Below are 20,663 nucleotides of genomic sequence, written 5' to 3'. Positions count from 1 at the left end.
GAGAAGACTGTACTCTGGCTCATTTTTTAATGACAAAGTTCTCCATGTCCACGTATATTGAAGTCATGTTACACATAACCCATGATTTACTCCTGAAAATGTACCTCTACTAAACACCTGCTTGTCCACTCTGTCATATATATATATATATATATAGTATATAATATCAGCTATAGACACTAACTAGCGCTATTAGTCAGACCTCTGCCATTATTACATCTACTTTTTTGGATAGGTGCCGTTGTGATGAAGGAACTAAAAAAAGACTTTTGTGTTCATTTGTACATTCAAACACTGAGCAACTGCCATGCCATGCTTCGCTCGTTTGCAAACCATTATGTCTCTCGAGGAAAAACCAATATCACACTCGCACGGTCGTAGATCATTTTCTCATGGGTGGGCCAAATTCTCTGGGCAGGCAAAGCAGAGAAAGGGGAGGTAACCTTTCCCCGTATGACGACATATAGGGAAGATTCCAGATTGGCCCATCTGAGCTTTCATTTTCTCAAAGGCGGAGCAGGATACCCAGGGCTTGGTTTACACCTATCGCCATTTCTAGCCACTGGGGGACCATAGGCAGGCTAGGGGAACTCATATTAATGTTAAAAAAACTCATAAAGTGAAATTTTCATGCCATGGGACCTTTAACGCGGGGTTAAAAAAAAACGTCAACCTAGGGTCAAGTCAAAGGAGTTTTCTCTGAGGGCAGTGGCTCTAAAAAAAATGATAAATGATAAAATTTAGGTGGAGACACTGTTTCTTTTTCTTTACAAGTGAACATTTATGCAACTTTCAGAGCAGCTGTGGAGATGAAGTTCATGTGTCCTCATCTATTAAGATGACATACGGTGGCCTAGTAGTGTACAACACAACAAAATTAAGCCACAACACAACGGAAACAAGCCACAACACAACAGAAATAAGCCACAACAGGACGGAAATAAGCCACAACACAATGGAAACAAGCCACAACACAATGAAATTAAGCCACAACAGAACGAAATCAAGCCACACCACAACGAAATAAAGCCACAACACAACGGAAATACTCCCGACCACTAGGGGGCTCTCGGAGCACGGTAAAGTTAATTTTCCCTTCCAATGTTCTATAGAGTCAGCAGTCTTAAAAATATATCAACACCACTATTAGTTTTAACAGTATGTAACCATTGTATATCGACATGAAATATTCATTCAAAATAACCTACGTGCATTATAGCTGTTTATTTACATTCGAAAATGCTTTGACGCGCTATCACAGCGCATGATCAAAGCATTCTCGAGTATAAATACGCAGCTATAATGCATGTAGGATATTTTATGCTTATCAACCCCGCTCATATACACAGAAACATGCAGACTTCATATTGAAAAACAGGCACTTGATTCAGTGTATTAAAGGTCCCGTTCTTCGCGATTCCATTTTTCAAACTTTAATTAGTGTGTAATGTTGCTGTTAGAGGATAAATAATACCTGTAAAATTATAAAGCTCAAAGTTCAATGCCTAGCGAGATATTTTATTTAACAGAAGTCCCATTTCAAAGCATACAGCGAACGGCCGGTTTGGACTACATCCCTCTACTTCCTTTTTTAATGACGTAACTAGAACAGCTTTTTGACTAATCTCCACCCACAGGAATACACAAAAAAAGGGGACGTGGTCTTGTTGCGCTCCCACGGAGAAGAAGCACTTCAGCTGCGCATGCATCTCCAATTTATGGTAAGAGGTGTGACCTTTCCGGGCAACGTGTGATAAGCTGCTGTCGAATCACAACACAGGAACCGCTGGCACAATCAGAACTCGTTACGTATTTCTGAAGGAGGGACTTCATAGAACAAGGAAGTCATCAGGCCGTTTTTTGGACAGTGAAAACAGCGGTATACAGATAAGTAAATTGTGTGAAAAATACTGTTTTTTTATACGCGAAACATGAACACATGTTATATTGCACACTGTAAACACAATCAAAGCTTCAAAAAAACATGAAGAACGGGACCTTTAAGTGAATCGCTGAAATCATAGGGCTTTAAAGAATCTGTGTTGTTGCAATCGATTAAACAAATAATTTAATGACTCACTCATAAAGATAGTCGCTTGTCGCCATCTGTTGGCATAACAGTATAACCTGCAGAAAAAGTTACTGAATAATCGGCACCACCACTAATACACCGACTGAGTATATTAGCGCTTGTATGATATAAAATGGAATGTGCCTGGTTTCCTTTAACCGTTCCCAGTGGTGTAAATAAACAGTGTTTGGCACTGTTTATTTTACTAGCACTTTTACTAAGGTACTGTGTAGACATCAAATAAAACATTTAACATCACCGTTGGCCTATAAGTGCAGTGTGAAAAACCCTTTCTCTAGGTTGTAACTTACAGCAAGCACCCTGCAAAGAAATCTCCATTATTTTCATATCCTCATCACAATGTTTTGTGCTTTTTAGTATCATATGCTGCATGCATCAGTGAACCAAAATGATGTCTCAAAGCAAAATACATATTTCTATAAACTTGGTGGCTAGTTTAAGCACTATAAAAACACACCAAATGAACCGGTTTCACATTGAAAGCTATGGAAATGCATATAGTAGGCTATAATCTTTTTGTTCAACCCTATACTATAACCCACACTCCACCCTTCTGTCCTCAACATCACCATTCAGCCTGTGCCTCTCCACTTTGGGTTAAACCATTGGGGGGTGGATCTCTGAATGGGGAACTCTGAACCCAACTACATTGGGATCTAAATATGGCCATGGTAGAATATAGAACACCCATGGAGAGGCCTGGAAGATCATACTTGTGGATCCAAGCCCGGATCTAACTGAGCTAGCATTGAAAAGACCTGGTGCTATATTTGGCCCCCTCAACTTTGCACAGCAGCTTGTAAAATATGCTTCTTCAAGGAAGAGAGAGCAAAATATGACTGTATTTTCATAGTCTGCCAGTGTCTGTCTGCATATTTTGGAAGATTGAAAAGATTTTTGGAGGGAATCAACAGTGTGTCTCAAGACAGACAGAGTGCACGGCCTCCAGCACCCGTGTGTGTGTGTCAAGGGCAGAGAGGACAACTGGTGGGATGGTAATGAGGCGTACGCTGAGAAGATGTCAAGCCTTCCATAGTGAAGGCACAGTAACAAACTGCATCTACACACACAAACACAACTGCAGGAATATGAAATGCACCAATGGACTTGCATAATCAAAGAAAAAGAAAGTAGGCCTTAAGCGAGCTGAATCAGTCAACTTTATAAATTCTGCTGCATTTACCAGTTTGTACCATGTTATGAAAACGTCTAGGTTACAACTGTAACCTCTGTTCCCTGAGAACAGGGAGCGAGACACTGCGTCAATGACGCTATGGGGAACCGGTTTCTGAAAAGCTATCCAATCAGGGCAATCGAATTTGACCGACGACAGCCTATGACCTGGAAGTATAAAAGGGGCGCCTAGAGAACATGTCATCCACTTTCGTCTGAAGGGACTGTTCAGCAGGCATCCCGAGGCATGGCTAATGATGCAGTGTCTCGTTCCCTGTTCTCAGGAAACAGAGGTTACAGTCGTAACCTAGATGTTCCCTTTCAAAAGGAAACTCGCACTGCGTCGATGACGCTATGGGGAACGATGTACAATCCCACCATGCTGAGGCGAGTGCATGACAATTATGGCTTGTGACAAACGTCAGAACTGGCAGTTTCAACCTGAAATGCCAAGAAAACACTCCCCCTTCAGGTCACATACAAGCTGTCAGTGACATTATTCCCTACGGTCACTGCCCAAGCTATAAGCCTCAAAGAGGCCTCCAAACAAGGAAAGACTACCAAGGCTTGAAACCAACAGCTTCCATTGAAGGGGTTCCTTTAAGGGAATATGGCCAGGGGGTCCGAAAGGAGTCCCGTCCAGTCACTTTCTGAGGGGGACATAGTCAACCAGGAATTCCACCAGGAAGGCTGACCTGATCAAATCTACTGACCTAGTCTTGTCAACAACCTATCTGTTTTCCTAATCAGAGTCTATGACTCTGTGAAATAGTGAAACAATAGTGAAACCGGAACATAGAGATGGGCATCCTGGAGAGTAGAACTCAGCATAGCGGTTTATAACCCTTGCGAATGAGGGGAGTAACTATACTCAATCAGTTTTTTTAAACATTGCGGAGGCTGTGCACTCTAACAAGGGACCCTAGATAAGGGTAGTTCCTCCAGCTCTATGGCTGGTCTAGCACGGAGGCCTCATGAGAGTCCTTCAACCTTCTAACCAGACTTAGGGTATATATATATATATATACACTCACCGCCCACTTTATTAGGTACCCCATGCTAGTAACGGGTTGGACCCCCTTTTGCCTTCAGAACTGCCTCAATTCTTCGTGGCATAGATTCAACAAGGTGCTGGAAGCATTCCTCAGGGAGTTTGGTCCATATTGACATGATGGCATCACACAGTTGCCGCAGATTTGTCGGCTGCACATCCATGATGCGAATCTCCCGTTCCACCACATCCCAAAGATGCTCTATTGGGTTGAGATCTGGTGACTGTGGAGGCCATTTTAGTACAGTGAACTCATTGTCATGTTCAAGAAACCAATTTGAAATGATTAGAGCTTTGTGACATGGTGGAAGTAGCCATCAGAGGATGGGTACATGGTGGCCATAAAGGGATGGACATGGTCAGAAACAATGCTCAGGTAGGCCGTGGCATTTAAACGATGCCCAATTGGCACTAAGGGGCCTAAAGTGTGCCAGGAAAACATCCCCCACACCATTACACCACCACCACCAGCCTGCACAGTGGTAACAAGGCATGATGGTTCCATGTTCTCATTCTGTTTACGCCAAATTCTGACTCTAACATCTGAATGTCTCAACAGAAATCGAGACTCATCAGACCAGGCAACATTTTTCCAGTCTTCAACTGTTCAATTTTGGTGAGCTCTTGCAAATTGTAGCCTCTTTTTCCTATTTGTAGTGGAGATGAGTGGTACCCGGTGGAGTCTTCTGCTGTTGTAGCCCATCCGCCTCAAGGTTGTGCGTGTTGTGGCTTCACAAATGCTTTGCTGCATACCTCGGTTGTAACGAGTGGTTATTTCAGTCACTGTTGCCCTTTTATCAGCTCGAACCAGTCTGGCCATTCTCCTCTGACCTCTGGCATCAACAAGGCATTTCCGCCCACAGGACTGCCGCTCACTGGATGTTTTTTCTTTTTCGGACCATTCTCTGTAAACCCTAGAGATGGTTGTGCGTGAAAATCCCAGTAGATTAGCAGTTTCTGAAATACTCAGACCAGCCCTTCTGGCACCAACAATCATGCCACGTTCAAAGTCACTCAAATCAACTTTCTTCCCCATACTGATGCTCGGTTTGAACTGCAGGAGATTGTCTTGACCATGTCTACATGCCTAAATGCACTGAGTTGCCACCATGTGATTGGCTGCTTAGAAATTAAGTGTTAACGAGCAGTTGGACAGGTGTACCTAATAAAGTGGGCGGTGAGTGTATATATATATATATTTGACCAGGCTCTGGGCTAGAATCAGGGAGGCTCAAAGGGAGCCTACAATGTGATGCTATTATTTATTGCTAAAATCCACAAGATGGTGGAACCACCTTCAAGGAGGCCTGTGAAGGCCTACTACTTGATAACGATACTTGTTAGCAGAACTAGCCTCAGTTATCATAGGTGTACTCACATAAATACTGTGGGCTCGGTTTTTCCTACTTTACATTGCCAATGGACAGTGTACTCAGCTAGAGCACTATCGACCCTTTAAACAAGGGGAGTATAGTCTTACACTACCTGACTGTCGAGGAGGTCTATAGAAAGGCCTACAACTTCATTTATCAAAAGCATCAGCCCATGGCATGCTTAGGCTCTAAGGGAGTGTACTCAAACCCGTCCCAAATGGGAGGGAGTACTAAAGTGAGCCCCAGTGGTGGAGGGCGAATTAACTAAAGCTGTGGGTAGCCAAAAAATCTTATCGATGAGGCCAATGGCATTTTTCACATTATGACTTGAAAAGAAATTCAAGGGGCCTAGATAACCAACCTAAAGACTAGCTGTGAAATTCTAGCTACAATATACAGCTCTGAAAGCGGAGACCTCAGCATTACTGCTTCCAACTCTCTCTTCCAGAGAGAGACAGGTCTGACAACGCCCAGAATATACCTGCATGGGAGGCTTAGGGATAGCTTGCTACCTATGCTGCTATTTATTCTACCCTTAACATCCACTAGCATTATCGCCTAATGCAAAGGCGGGCCTAGGCTACACGACTTGTAGAAATAGGAGGCCAGTACCAGGGAAATAACTAGACCTTACAGAGATAAGCTGTAGATGATCTAAATCTAAAGAGCCTACCCTCAGATACTGAGGGACTCGGGACAAAAAACTTCTAGCAGATTGTCTCCAACAAGCTACTAGTACACATACCTAAGCAAGATATTACGCCAGCCCTTGTGGGGATGGCACTTGAATATCCTATGACTGAAGTTCAAAGCTATAGTCTCATAACAACTCAGAAGTGAGACGAGACCTGCTATACAAATACAATGTGGCTATCCAGGTGGCCTGAAGAGGGCCAACACTTGGTTGGTCTATCTGGAGCTTTATACAAAGCGGTGGCCTCAGGAGAAAACCCCCCAAATGGGAGGAAGCCATCTCATGCTGAACAAAAACCTGTTTGGAGCTCTCATGCACGGTGACCTCACTGGAGATTTCTCTATGAGATGAAGCCAACCTGTATATCACTGGGTGACCAAGATTGGCACCACCTACTACATAATCCTAGCAACTCTATCACAAAAGGAGGCCTATGATAAGGTATGCATGCCTACCTATAAAAAAGGAACTTCAGGGCCCTAATTCCCTCATTTTAATATCCTATCAAACATACCCCTTAATACTTTCTAAACAGGGAACTGAGGTCTAAAGTTAAACAACCTTATAATAAAGACCTACCAAGATCATCCTGCTCACCCAAAAGCTAGAAAGGGCGCGCTCACTACCAAGCCCGACTTCAGACCTTCATAAGCATTCCGTTTAATGGCAAAATATCATCACCGGTTCAGGCCTCAGGCCTGATGTAAGAAGCGCCTGGGGTAAAGAAAATAAGGGGAGGGGGGTTGTTATTCACCTTCAGATGAAGGGGATCCTTCACTAGCGCTGGGAGCATCTGTGCTTGATCACCTCCCTCAGATCCCTCTTCTTCCTTGAGTTGCGACTCCTCTGTGACACGCTCCTCCTCCTCCTAAAAGGAGTAGGAGAGGCGACACTGAATCTCTGTGTCAGGAGTCAAGTTTGATTCCTCAACTTGTTTCTCTTCTCCCTCTCCTCCACATGCGCTCTCGCACAGCTGAGCACAATCTCAATCTACATTCACGCCTTCGCTCATCTTCCCACATCTGTTTCCCATTTGCCCTAATCTTCTTGCTATTTAGATCTCGTGTTCTTCTCCCTTCTTTGTTGGTTTATTGTTTGTTCATTCATGCCCGTTACAGACGCCTCATCATTGTGAGTATCAGACAAGAGATATCACATGTTATCCTGTGCCAAGCCTGTTAGTCTGTGTTGCTGTATCCGCCAAGTGGAGTCAGTGCTCATCATCTCCTGTGTGCACTTCCTGACAACAACTACCTGTGCCTTTCACCCTGCCTGGTTGCAGTCTGGTCTTTTTCAGTTTCATTGTTCTGTTCTGCATCCGCCTAAATGGCCGGTGACCGGCAGACAGCCTATTTTCGACATTTATCTGATCCTCAATAAACCTTTGCAACCAGCTTTCGCTTTTGGGTCCTTTTCGCACCTTGACACTCTGGCCCTGTCTCTGTTCTTTGAACCGGGATGGGCCAGGCCCCCCTGGCTGTCTGGGCATGGATTCGGACCACAGCGAAATGCATGATTTAAATGCAGCCGAGCGCGCCTTCGCCTCTCCTGTCCACTGCGGCAGGGGAGAGACCCTGCCCCTGATCCAAATCCTTCAGCATGTCTGCTTGGTATACCTGCAACACAGACATCGTGTATAAGGCAGCCCTGACCTGCTGCCGCGTAGGCCCTGCCATTCAAGCGAGATGTCATCTTGAGTGGCTTGGAAGGCAGGGCCGGAGCTTTTAGTGCCAATGCCTCTCCAGCAGCGGGATAGTTCGTAAACGTCTCGTCGATTGGGGGCATTGACACATACCCATGTTCACGCATCCCCTTCGACATCAGCATAGTTTGCTCGCTGCTGACGATGGATGCGTGCAGAATATGGGTTCTTCCATGCCTTCTTGATCTCAATATGCAGATCAAGAAGTAAAGGAAGGCTCACGGGAGCTGGGGAGTTATAGCCAGAAAAGAACCGCTCATCCAGCCTGCCGCGAACGGCTCCTTCCTTCACGCAATCCCACGGCAGCTGAAGCCTCGCTGAAGCGCGCTCCATAACACCCAATAGCTCATCATACGCGGGGCGGGGAGGCTGTGAGGGTTCAGGCTGTACCTCTTCTTCACCCTCATCAGTCATCTCCTGCTCTCTTGGGCTAGGTGCCAGTAGAGCACTTGCTGCTGTATCAGAGGATGTAAGAGATGACACATCCTCGTCCAGCAGCTCACCCTCGTGAGCTTCTGATGGGTGTGAGAGAGAAACACCTCTCTCAAAAACTCATCAGCGAGCTCCATCTGTGAACCCCATGATCCGAGTCTCCGCAGTGCATCAGCACGAGTGGGACCCGAACCACTGGAGAAGAGGGCCAGATGAGAGTGGAGTTTTCTTAGAGGAAAACTCTCACATTCTGTACAGTCAGGTCTCTCAAGAGCTGATCGTGCGTGCTCTTCGCCCAAGCAGTAAACGCACAAGTTGTGTGCGTCATCTGAGACACGGATCCACACACTTTTTGAAACACTTATCACTTGCCATAATTGTTCTTACCTTTTTCAGGTGATTGCAAATCAGACAAAACAGTCCCTGAAGACGAAAAGAGGATGACATGTTCTCTAGGCACCCCTTTTATACTTCTGGGTCGCACTAGTAGTGACGTCATGGCTGTGGCCGGTCAAATTCGATTGCCGTGATTGGACAGCTTTTCAGACACCAGTTCACGTGGAGGGCGTTCCCCACAGCATCATCGACGCAGTGCAAGTTCCCTTTCGAAAGGGAACTAGTTTTATTTCAAGATACTGAGTTTTGTGTGAAAATTATGATGCTACTACACTTTTATTGCACCACTAAATCTCACTGTGGCCCCAAGATATTCTGCAGTGTGTTAGTAAAACAGATATTTTATCCCAGTGAACCATGAGTGAATTTTGTCACCACAGACGCACATATAGATTGAATATAAGTATTGGACACAGGCTTTACTTATCTAAATGTTGACATATCATGGATTTGTTTTTATATACAGCAAATTATTAATCCATGTTTTTTCTCCAAACCCCACCCATAGAAGAGATTACTGCTCAACTCAATCACGTAGTCACCTATCCAGAAATGTTCAGACTTGCAGAAAAAATAATTGCTGGACATGGCTGTTTATCAGGCTAACAATGCTATAGGTTAAGGTTAGGGGTAAGAATTTGGGGTTTATGTTTAATAGAATTTTATATTAGGGGACAAATCTGGTAGTAAATATAGTAAATAAACATACACACGCATACACACACACAGACACATTTGTTAGGTTTTCATGTTTTATTATTTTATCTAGTGGTTTTCAAGTGCTCAAGTCACACATGCACTGTTGTACATGCACCGTCCACGTGGTCTCAAAAATGCAGGATACTCTGGACTTTAATCTGTAAGGCACAAAAAGCATTGTCATTTAAGTTAGCTAAGTTGAACGTAAAAATTACTGTGAGCCTCAGGCCACTTGTAAATCCATTACATGCAAACTGCTTTTTGTTTGTTATAATGTATTGTAAAATGTAAAAGAATGTTATTGAACATAATATATCATTTGTATACATAATAATAATATATAATGTGGTAGAAATTATAATGTGGTGGACATTTTCATGTTGGTTCAGAGTAAACAAAATATTCTTGTGATGTATGTAGTTTGTTGGACACTATTATTGAACATCTAGTGAGTGAGAAAAGTGTATTTTAAGAGAGACAATTTTCTGAAATTCCACAGGCAACATGACATCATGACTTTGCGTAAACATACACGCCACTTTCAAGTCAAGTGGCGTGTTATCTATACGCATTTTGAGCTATCCGCGTGTATGTCCACGCCGAAATCTTTTGCGTGTATGTGTACGCCGTTAAATGTCCGAGTGATTCCGCGTGTATGTGTACGCCGTTAAATGTCCGAGCGAAACGAAGCAAAATCTATATCTACATCTGTGGAGCGATATTTCTTTTCCTAGGATGGTAGGAGAAGACTCATAAATGGTATTAACCCCAGTGACGGGTAGGTTTAGGGACGGGGCTGGGGTAGGTCATATATTTATATATACAGTAATGTAGTTAAGTCAAAGGCGTTGATAAACACGCTGAAAAGCGATTATGCGTGTTGATAGCACGCCAAAAATAGAAATACGAATTCGCGTGTCATACATACGCCATTTCATGAGATCAGTCTGCCACAGGGCCAAAAGCGCCTGTGGTTGAAGAAACACCCCCTCACTGGTGACCCAACCAACTAATCTTCTTTAAGGCTCTATTTCTTTTCCATTCAAGTATACGTACACAGCCTGCTAGACCTCTTTAATTTATCTTATGTGTCAGTGTGTGTGTGTGTGTGTCCTGAGTCAGCACTGTGCTCTCAGCATTAGAAAGCTCAAGAACAGCAGCGCTCTCCACTCAAGCTGTGTCTCACACACACGTGCGCACGCACGCACGCACACACACCACACGCACATACATTACAGATCTGAGAGGGACTTACTGACTTTAGTCTACAAGCCTATAAACATGTTCAGACATCTCCCTCTGCACACACACTTATAAGCCGTCCATTAGGTTATTAACGCAGTCATAATTTACTGATGACATCACAGCACATTTATCTGTGTGTATGTGCGGTTTATTTGTGTAAGGGCTCAGAATAGTTGTATTGATTTTGCAAAAATTTCTGGACACACGTGTCTAAAATTTTCTGGACACACATCGTTCATTATTTTTTTATAATCCACATGGGTATGAATGGAATCTTATGAAATAATGTCTCCTTACCTACGGTAAAAGTTTAAGAACTGGTCAATAAAAAAAATTGACCACCAATCTTAATATTGAGAGTTGTGAACAGTACAGCGGATTTTGTGTGTGTTGTTATTCTCATACTTATGATGTTTATCCCCAGAAAGTGGTTGATTAGGAGAGGGGGTCAAGAAAGTTATAGAAATAATGAAAGACATCATGGGATGATGAAAAAATTGAGAAGCTGGAGTAAATAAATGTCAACTCAGCAATCGGGAGGGATTGAAAGAGAAAGCTGATCAAATGTGTATGAAGGAAGTAAAGAGAGGGATGTATAGTACGAAAGTGTAGGCGCGTTGAGATGAAGCAGAATTAATGTCCTGAGACAGCACTACAGAGAGAGCTGTACAACCAGCGCTTGACATTAACTTTTTTGCTCACTAGCCAATGTGGCTAGTGGTTTTCAAAAGTTACTAGCCACACAGCATTTTTACTAGCCACTTTTTTGTTGTTGTGAAATTACCTGATTAAAGTTGACTATGGCGTGCTAAAATTAACTAGAACTAGATTTACAACCCTTTTAAATGTAAAACCACTGTACACACGCAAATCAAGACTACATAAATGTATAACAATACAGGTCATTATCATTAGCTCTGATAAGGTTGTGTGTAAAGCTCCTTTTTTTAAATAAAACCATGTATTAAGATAAAGACATAAAAAAGTAGCTTCTTATTACATAATAAAAGTGGTACATGGATGTAGAAGATTAATAAAAAAAAAGATAAAAAACTAAACTGAAAAAAAAAAACTTTAGCATTAGAAACACTGTCTGTTTAAATATCAGACTCAAGACTCGGAATTACTTTGAGCCCCGATGGGAAATTCTTTGTTACAAGTTCATGTCAAGTTCCACCGACTTCATGAGGACCAGAGATTTCACCGCCACACTTTCTTGTAGCGAACCAGCTGCCTTCAGCCGTTTAGTCGAAATGCTTCCGATATGACCAATTGAAAGTTCATGGTCCTTTACGGTTTCAACTTTAAAATTACTTGTCCCAACCACAAAAGATGCCCCCTTTACCTTTTCACCGCCGTACGCCCGACAATCGGAGCAATACATTATTTTGTTTGCTAGATCATATACCAGCCATTCTCGATTTAACTTCCACTTTTCGTTGAAAAGTCTTTTGTTTTTCTTTGTCTCTTCTTCCTTTTTGTTTTCATCGTCAGGTTTTCTCTTGTGTGTTATCTGCTCACCGGGTTTTGTTACACCTTTGATATGTCGCCACATAACTTCACCAAGCAGGGCAGCTAGCTGTCTCTTCGTTTCAGTCAGGTTTCAGTGTTGTCGGTCACTAGCGCGCAAGCGCAAAGCAGCGCTGCGTGCATGTAATACATGGGAGTTGTAGTGTCGCGCCTTTTGAAAAGACTACAATTATTCAACCCGCCAAAGTGGCTAGTTGGAGTGACTCTGTTACCCGCCACGAGCAAAATCCACCCGCATTTGGCGGGTTGGCGGGTGTTAATGTCAAGCCCTGTGTACAACCGTACAGAGACAGTGACAAGAGAAAGAAGGATTTTCACACCAAAGGCCTTGTAGAAATGGCCACAACCTCAACCTATATATTCTAAAGCACATATCTAGATTTTATCTGGCAACACAACACAATACTTAAATAATTTTTTGTTACTTTTGAATGAAAAATTATTTATGTTATGTTACAAATAATTCATAATTTTCAATATTCTGACTTTCTCTTGAATATTGAGTTCACTGAACAAAAAATGATGAATTTGAATGAACCAATTTTTGAGTTACGACTTACTACTGTTCTAAGGAGGTTTCTGTGCAGTATAGTGTAGCATATTTTAATTTCCATCTCTATCAGCTTCTAATTTTCTTTTCCAATCTCTGTATACTGTATGAACAAAATGCAAGTCAGGGTTTAAAACTCACTCACCCAGTGTCTCTCTGTTTCTCCTTAGGTGGTGTGAAGAATTGTTGCAGAAACAGATCGGCCCCACCTCACCATGCCTTTGTCCTTCAGTTCATCCCGCATTTTCCCAATCTCCTTCATTCCCTTGATCCTCCCTGTCCTTCTCCTGTCTTTCTCCATCCCTTCTCAAGCTGACTCCCAAGATATAGCCCAATCTACCTCCAACTGTTCCCAGAATGACGTGTGTGCAGACGGGGTCCTTTTGCCAGTGTGGAATCCTCTAAATCCCTCAGTTGGTGACAAAGTGGCTCGTGCCATTGTGTACCTAGTGGCACTAGTCTACATGTTCTTAGGGATGTCGATAATTGCTGACCGCTTCATGACTGCCATCGAAGTTATAACTTCTCAAGAAAAAGAGATCACTACAAAGAGACCCAATGGTGAAACGGTCACCACGACAGTTCGCATATGGAACGAGACCGTCTCCAATCTGACCCTCATGGCTCTGGGTTCATCAGCCCCTGAGATTTTGCTTTCGGTGATTGAGGTCTGTGGGCATAATTTTGAGGCCGGTTCTCTTGGTCCCAGCACCATCGTGGGCAGCGCTGCCTTCAACATGTTTGTGATCATTGGCATCTGCGTCTACGTGGTACCTGATGGTGAAAGGCGGAAGGTCAAACATCTTCGTGTGTTTTTCGTGACTGCGGCGTGGAGCATGTTTGCCTACGTCTGGCTCTATCTTATCATCTCGGTGTTCTCGCCTGGTGAGGTGGAAGTGTGGGAAGCAGTGTTGACGTTCCTCTTCTTTCCTCTCTGCGTGGTCCAGGCCTGGATCGCTGATCGGAGATTGCTCTTTTACAAGTATGCTCGCAAACGCTACCGAACCGACAAGGGCCGTGGAATTATTGTGTCCGAGGGAGGGGAGGAGATTGGCAATGAGGCAGGATTCACAAAGATGGACATGCTTGAAATTGATGGAATCACAACACATCTGGATGGAGTCCTGGGAGGGGAAAGTGGGCATGGAGGACGGGATCAAGAGGACGAGGCCAGGAGAGATATGGCCAGAACTTTAAAGGAACTGAAGCAAAGACATCCTGACAAGGACATGGAGCAGCTCATAGAGATGGCCAACTATCAGGTTAAAAAGAAGAAAGATATTAGCACATTTTAATTATTTAATAATTTACCATATTCACATCAAATTTATTTTATAAAATTATAATTGCATAGTTATTATTTATTTATTAATATAAATATTGTTTTTTTTATCCTCTTAAATATTAAGAATATTAAAATTCACTGCACAAAAAAAAAAAAAAAAAAAAAAAAAAAAAGTAGTTTTAAACAGACCTGCTACCTATTTTTCAGTTGCAACCAACAAGTAGAAACCACCGGTCTTGGGAGTTTCTGATGCAGCATATTTTAATTTTCTTCTTTAAAAGAACAATTAAATTAAAACTTTCTTCTCTTCTTTGTTCTCATTTTCGTTTGAAGGTAATCTACAGACGTGCTTTGAGATATTACAAAACAACATGAAATTTTGATCCTAAACAAATTATTGTTGTGTGAATATTACAGAATTTGCCCAGGATTTGTGAAAATTTGCATTAATCTCTATTCAACTCTAAATAGATCTAATCTAAAGTTGTATGACGTTCTATTCTTTGCAGGCCTGTTCATTTTAAACTGCTGTGTGTATTTTATATTTTTATAATATTAAAGTACTCTCCTAGTTTAGTAGACATTTGTAAGTAAACCATTCATAGATTTCCCCAAAACTATAAACACTGTCTTGTGCTATTTTAAACATTGTTCTGTTTATTTTATGTGTACATGCACTTTGACTCTTAGCTGTCAACTGGACTATAACAATAGCCTACTTTTTAAATACGTTTAATAATTTTTTTTTAAATGTCAAGTAAATGCTTTATTTCAACTGAAATCGCACCAGATCTGGATAATGTGGTTGTAGCATGTGTGCACACTGCACATTAGTCGGATAGTCAAATGAAAACGGTTGCTTATTGGTTCTTTAGGCTACTCATTGACTCCCAATCGCTTATCAATGGTGTGAGTTTGGTGGCGACACCAGCTGTTTGTCTAAACAGTGCAAGACTAGGGAATTGTTTGGCAAACCTTTTCGAAAACAGTGATTATTTTTGAAAATTCTTTTTAGTGCTGATTGTGGTGCGGAATTTACATGCTGCAAATTTAAAATAGTTGTTTTACAGCTTGAGAAAGCAGCCTGAAACTTAACTGCAGGATAAAACAAACTTACCCAAACTTACCTTTGCAGGTTCTGGTACAGCAGCAGAAGAGCAGAGCCTTCTACCGCATTCAGGCGACAAGGATGATGATTGGTGCTGGGAACATTTTGAAGAAACACGCAGCAGATCAGGCCCGTAAAGTGGTCAGCAGTGGGGAACCCCAAGAGCAGGAGGATGACCCTCATGTCACAAGAATAGACTTTGAACCTGCCCTCTACCAGTGCTTTGAAAACTGTGGGTCCTTAAAACTTTCTGTGCAAAGGCATGGAGGAGATGCCGGTTGTACTGTTAAGGTGAGTTTAAAGTAAAATACTCTTTAGTTTATTCATTTTTACTAGGGAATAAGATACTTCTAAACTTATTCTCTGATCTTGACTATTAAATGATGCAAATTATGGAACAGATTCTTTCGTTTGTTTATTTAATGAGAACAAGGAAGATCTTTGATCCTTTCAAATGTTTATTCATGCGAAACTCCAGGTGGATTATCGCACAGAGGACGGCACAGCCAATGCCGGTTCTGATTATGAATTTGCTGAGGGCACACTCATCTTCAAACCTAGCGAGAACCTTAAAGAGATCACCGTCGGCATTATTGATGATGACATCTTTGAGGAAGATGAATACTTCTACGTCCGCCTGAGCAATCCCCGTATAGTTGGGTGGGCTGATGGACATCCTATTGCTTTGGAGACTGGAGCACCCGCCCCTAGCGCAGCCCTTGGTGAGGCCCACACGGCGACCGTGACCATCTACGATGACGACCACGCAGGAATTTTTACATTTGAGAGTGAATCGATACGAGTTAGCGAAAGCATCGGCATCATGCAGGTGAAGGTCCAGAGGACATCAGGAGCACGTGGTCTGGTGGCAGTACCGTACCATACAGTGGATGCGACAGCTTGCGGAGGGGAGGACTATGAGGAAGTGTCTGGAAAACTGGAGTTTCAGAACGACGAGACAATGTAAGAGGTTTCTCTCAGCTAATGTGTTTGTGTGTGTGAGAATGTGTGTGTCTGAGTGTTTGTGCCTTAATTTAGCTCTTTCTGTCAGGAGATTGAACCGCATTAGTGACTCTTTACAGTGAAAATTATTTTAGGCACACAGTAGTTAAAGCAACCTACTATTTAAGAACCACTGATCTAGGAAGTATATTTTAATTTTCTTCTCTATCAGAAAATTGACTTCAAACTTTCTTGTCTTCTCTGTTTTCATTTTGTCTAGATTTCAGAAAACAACATAATATTGTGATCCTAATCACATTATTGTGTGAATTTGCATCAGAAAACAACATAATATTATGATCCTAATCACATTATTGTGTGAATTTCCATGAAGCTCCATCATTTGCAGGCCAACACATTTAAAACTGCTGTGTGTAATTTTTACGACAGGCCTATAATGTAATCTCCCAGTTTAGTATGCAGAGACAATTGTAAGTAAGCTATTCATAGATTTTCCAAATGCTCTGTCTCTGTGTTGCTTTAAATGTTGTTCTGTCAATTGGAGTATATTAACATGCAATTTAAAAGTAGATTTAAACCCGACTGTAACAATACTTTTTTTAAAATGTCATGTAAATGCTTTAGTTCAACTGAAATTTGCACCATTCCATTTTAAGTGAAGTTGTACTAACAGACCTAGATTGCACAGCTGGAGTGAACCTTCACTGTGAAAATGCTTTTAGGGACAGTAAAGTTATTATATTGTGCGAGTTTGGATTTTTCAGGCAAAGTTTATTTTAAAGGGGTCATATAATGCCTATTTTGTACAAGCTAATATGATTCTTTAGGGTCTAAATTAAAAGTTTGTAATATACTTTAATTAAAAATTCTCATTAGTATTGTAAGAAAACACTTATTTTACCTGGTCAAAAACAGCTCTGTTTTCAGCACGCCGTTTCAGTGCATATGCCTTTAAATGATCATGAGCTTTGCTCTCCCCGCCCCTCTGTTCTATGCGTACACCGTTTGTAACACAATAACCATAACGCGTTGTTCATTATAAACGTGGGATTATGAATTATATTGAGAACGTCGTACATAGAAAACATGCCATAATGTACCCTGAGTGTAAACCTTAGACTCATTCATCGTGAAGCATGCAAGCGATTTGCAAAGATATAAATATTAATATAAAGGTTAATAAAACGTTACACTCACTTCAGTTGTTCTAGAGGTTCAGCAGGAACACGAATAGCTGGTACCAATCCTTTATTCAGGAGTAGCTTCTTAGCAAAACCAGCTTTATACTGACCCTCGTTTATAAAGCAGTCTGCTGAGAAATGATTCGCGCAAACATGAAAGCATTGACGTTGCTCGTGGGGAATATTCCCTTCGAAAACAAACACAGCCACTGCGTCTTCAGCGGTTCGGATTTGGGAACATTAAAATGACTGTGTTCGTTATTACACCCAAGAACAGAACACCACAATCGCTTAGACGCCATTCTGCTCATAGACAGTGCTCCAGCATATCAACAATGACCGCGCCGGTCCGCGCAGACTATGATTGACAGCTGGCTCACGAGCGAGGGCCGGTCTGTGTTGAAACCCGGCTGTCAATCAACAATCGCGGGAGGGGCGTCCGACCGTGTGACGTCACACGGTCGAACGGCTCGATTTGAGGCAGGGGAAAACATATAAGGAGATTAAAATAAAAACACTGGATGGATTTTTATCATTATATGATGATTGTGTACAGGCACTGCCAACACACATTTCAGTACAATCAACTTGAAAAAGTGCATGTACCATTATATGACCCCTTTAAGGAGGGGGGGGGGGTCTCTTTATAATCACTAAAAAAGCTGTCACTCATCTTCATCGCAAGTTCCGTTATAATCAGTGAAGCTGACTGCACAATGAATCTCTTATTTACATAACGCCTACACTATGTTAGCAAAAACTCAGGCGGATTGATCGGTGAGTGAAATCTGATTGACCATTGGTTTAAAAAAATCAACAGATAAGTCTGTGATTGGCTTCGTTGCTCAACGCTGCAAAAACATATTGTAAATAGAAACCTTTGATACTCTTCAGAGCGTAAACACAGATATGCACTGGAGCATTTGCCAAATTTGTTTCGACAATATGCTATCATTACGGAGAAAACTGATCCTAGACCAGCAGTTATGGGCAGATTTTCCCTCTAAAAGCAATCAGGAGGAGCAGCAGGTAGTGTTTTGAATGAGAAAATTCCACGCTAGTCTCGATGGGACTATGCTAGACTCGATGTCCAGTCGAGACTTAATATATATACTGTATGCTTATATATATATATATTAAGCATGTTGGGAACATACAATCGATTTGGCCGTTTGACGTGCCTCAGGCTGTAATACACAAAATAGCAGGTGAAAGTGTTCAGGTAAAGTTTGTGACAGTCTACAGCTAACAAAGGGGTTATATGGTGTCCTTGTGAGATGACCTGTTTCTGTGGGCCAATTTAACCTTAAGGTAATGCTGGTAAATTACTTCAAGCTGTGGATTATGGTTGGTTTAATATTGAGAAAGCTTGCAATAATGTGTAATGCAGTTTCAACTGTGCATAACATTTGTGTCATTCAAGCCACAGGTAACAGCAGTAGTCGTTGGCTGATCATAATATAAGGCGGATATTACATTAAATGTAACCATATTGATTTTCCAATATTAATAAAAGGCTACAGCTGTTGTTTTTTTGTTGATCTGTTGTTAAAAAAAGGTTCGTAAAAGCTTTCTTATGTCTAATGCTTCATTCCCTAGTCTATAGTAAATATGTCATCATCTACACTAAGATCAGAAATGCCTTAGTGATGTTTTTTTAGATCAGTTATGAACATACTGTAAGTTAATTTATTTTTGGTATCTGGATCCTAACATAAATACAACTGTGATAGTTCCTCAGTCCCAGAAGCAAAAGTTTTTTGTGATAGATAGATAGATAGATAGATAGATAGATAGATAGATAGATAGATAGATAGATAGATAGATAGATAGATAGATAGATAGATAGATAGATAGATAGATAGATAGATAGATAGATAGATAGATAGATAGATAGATAGATAGATAGATAGTTTCCAAAATATATTTTAAAAAAACACTCCAAATCAACATTTGAAAGCCTTAGGGGGGTTATGGTGGTGAGCCCTGGTCTGAATTCGAAGAGATCAGACAGAGGACAAAGCGAATGGCTTGTATCATTTTTGTTACAATCCGTCTCTGTTGATTTATTATCCAATAAGCCTTCACAACAGGAGCACACAGGAGGCAGACCTACAGCAAAATGAAACAGAAAATTCACACACACTCACACATCATGGGGTCTGTAATGGTCAAAGGAGGGCTGGAGACAATCAGCAATATTCTGTATTTCAGTGTTGATACACTCTCCTCTCATATCTCTACTTCCCTGGCACCTGTCTCACAATCTTCCCTCCCTCTTATCCTTTTCAATTCAAGTCACTCTTACTTTCAGTCCTGCTGGAAAAACCAGGTCAAATACCAGCTTAACCTTCTTGTTCTTTTGAGATTGATTCGTGTAAAAATAATGAAAGTAATTTTCGAAAATGACCTCTTATTTTCCCTTCAAAAGTTCATCTGACCTATCAAAACCCAATAGACTGACATTATTAAAGCTGGATCTCTCTATTTAACGATAAAGTAGGCATGTGGTTTGAGAAATGTCACTTGTTGTCATCTTGTTGAGCAAAATTTGACCCAAGCAAAAACACATACTAGAAAAATTAAATAAAATAGTCAACTGATAGGAGTGTACTGCTAGTATGTTCATCGCTCAGAGAATCAGATGACATGAACACTCATTGCATTATCTAATGGTCTGGGGTCTCTGAGACCCTATACATAATGTAAATATAAATAATGTAAATATAAATAATGTAACATTCTTACAGGAAAACTGTGTGTGTTATAAAGTTTATAATCAAGTCTCATTAGATTGAGAAAAATCATGTGCATGAACCTAAAACTTCAATGTCAAAGGGATATTTCACCCTAAACTGAACTTTTTTTGCCGTCATTTACTCACCCTTGTGTTGTTCCAAACCCATAAGTTTCGATGAAGATATTTGAATGAAACCTTATAGATTTCTGTCCCTCTGTTGAAAGGTTCATAATTTCAGTATTTATGGGTTTCATTTTTTGGGTGAACTAAACATTTAAGAATTTAAATGGCTAGAAAACAGAACATGAGGGTTTTTTGGAAATGTCAAGGCCCATTCACACCAAGGATGATAACTATAAAGATAACAATAAAGATATAGTTCTAAAAGTTCTATCATATTATCATTCTATCAGTTCTATAATCGTTCTCAAAATTCAAGAATAGCAGAG

General features: G+C 41.3%; 1 protein-coding gene across 2 annotated transcripts in view; it reads left to right on the top strand.

Moving 5' to 3' along the window:
- Positions 1 to 20,663, top strand: part of slc8a4b (solute carrier family 8 member 4b) — an 88,901-nt gene that overhangs the window by 31,612 nt on the left and 36,626 nt on the right. For both annotated transcript variants that reach the window (XM_056243545.1, XM_056243546.1), the window contains 3 exons: positions 13,108 to 14,199; positions 15,358 to 15,621; positions 15,809 to 16,293. In XM_056243545.1, coding sequence (XP_056099520.1) covers positions 13,153 to 14,199; positions 15,358 to 15,621; positions 15,809 to 16,293 — 1,796 coding nt within the window. In that variant the 5' untranslated portion in view covers positions 13,108 to 13,152. The remainder of the gene's footprint in view (positions 1 to 13,107; positions 14,200 to 15,357; positions 15,622 to 15,808; positions 16,294 to 20,663) is intronic.

Source organism: Rhinichthys klamathensis, unplaced genomic scaffold (assembly GCF_029890125.1).
Source record: "Rhinichthys klamathensis goyatoka isolate OS25496 unplaced genomic scaffold, OSU_Roscu_1.1 h1tg000803l_1, whole genome shotgun sequence".
In the NCBI taxonomy this organism is placed as follows: Eukaryota; Metazoa; Chordata; class Actinopteri; order Cypriniformes; family Leuciscidae; genus Rhinichthys; species Rhinichthys klamathensis.
This window is presented reverse-complemented; position numbering and strand designations above follow the sequence as displayed.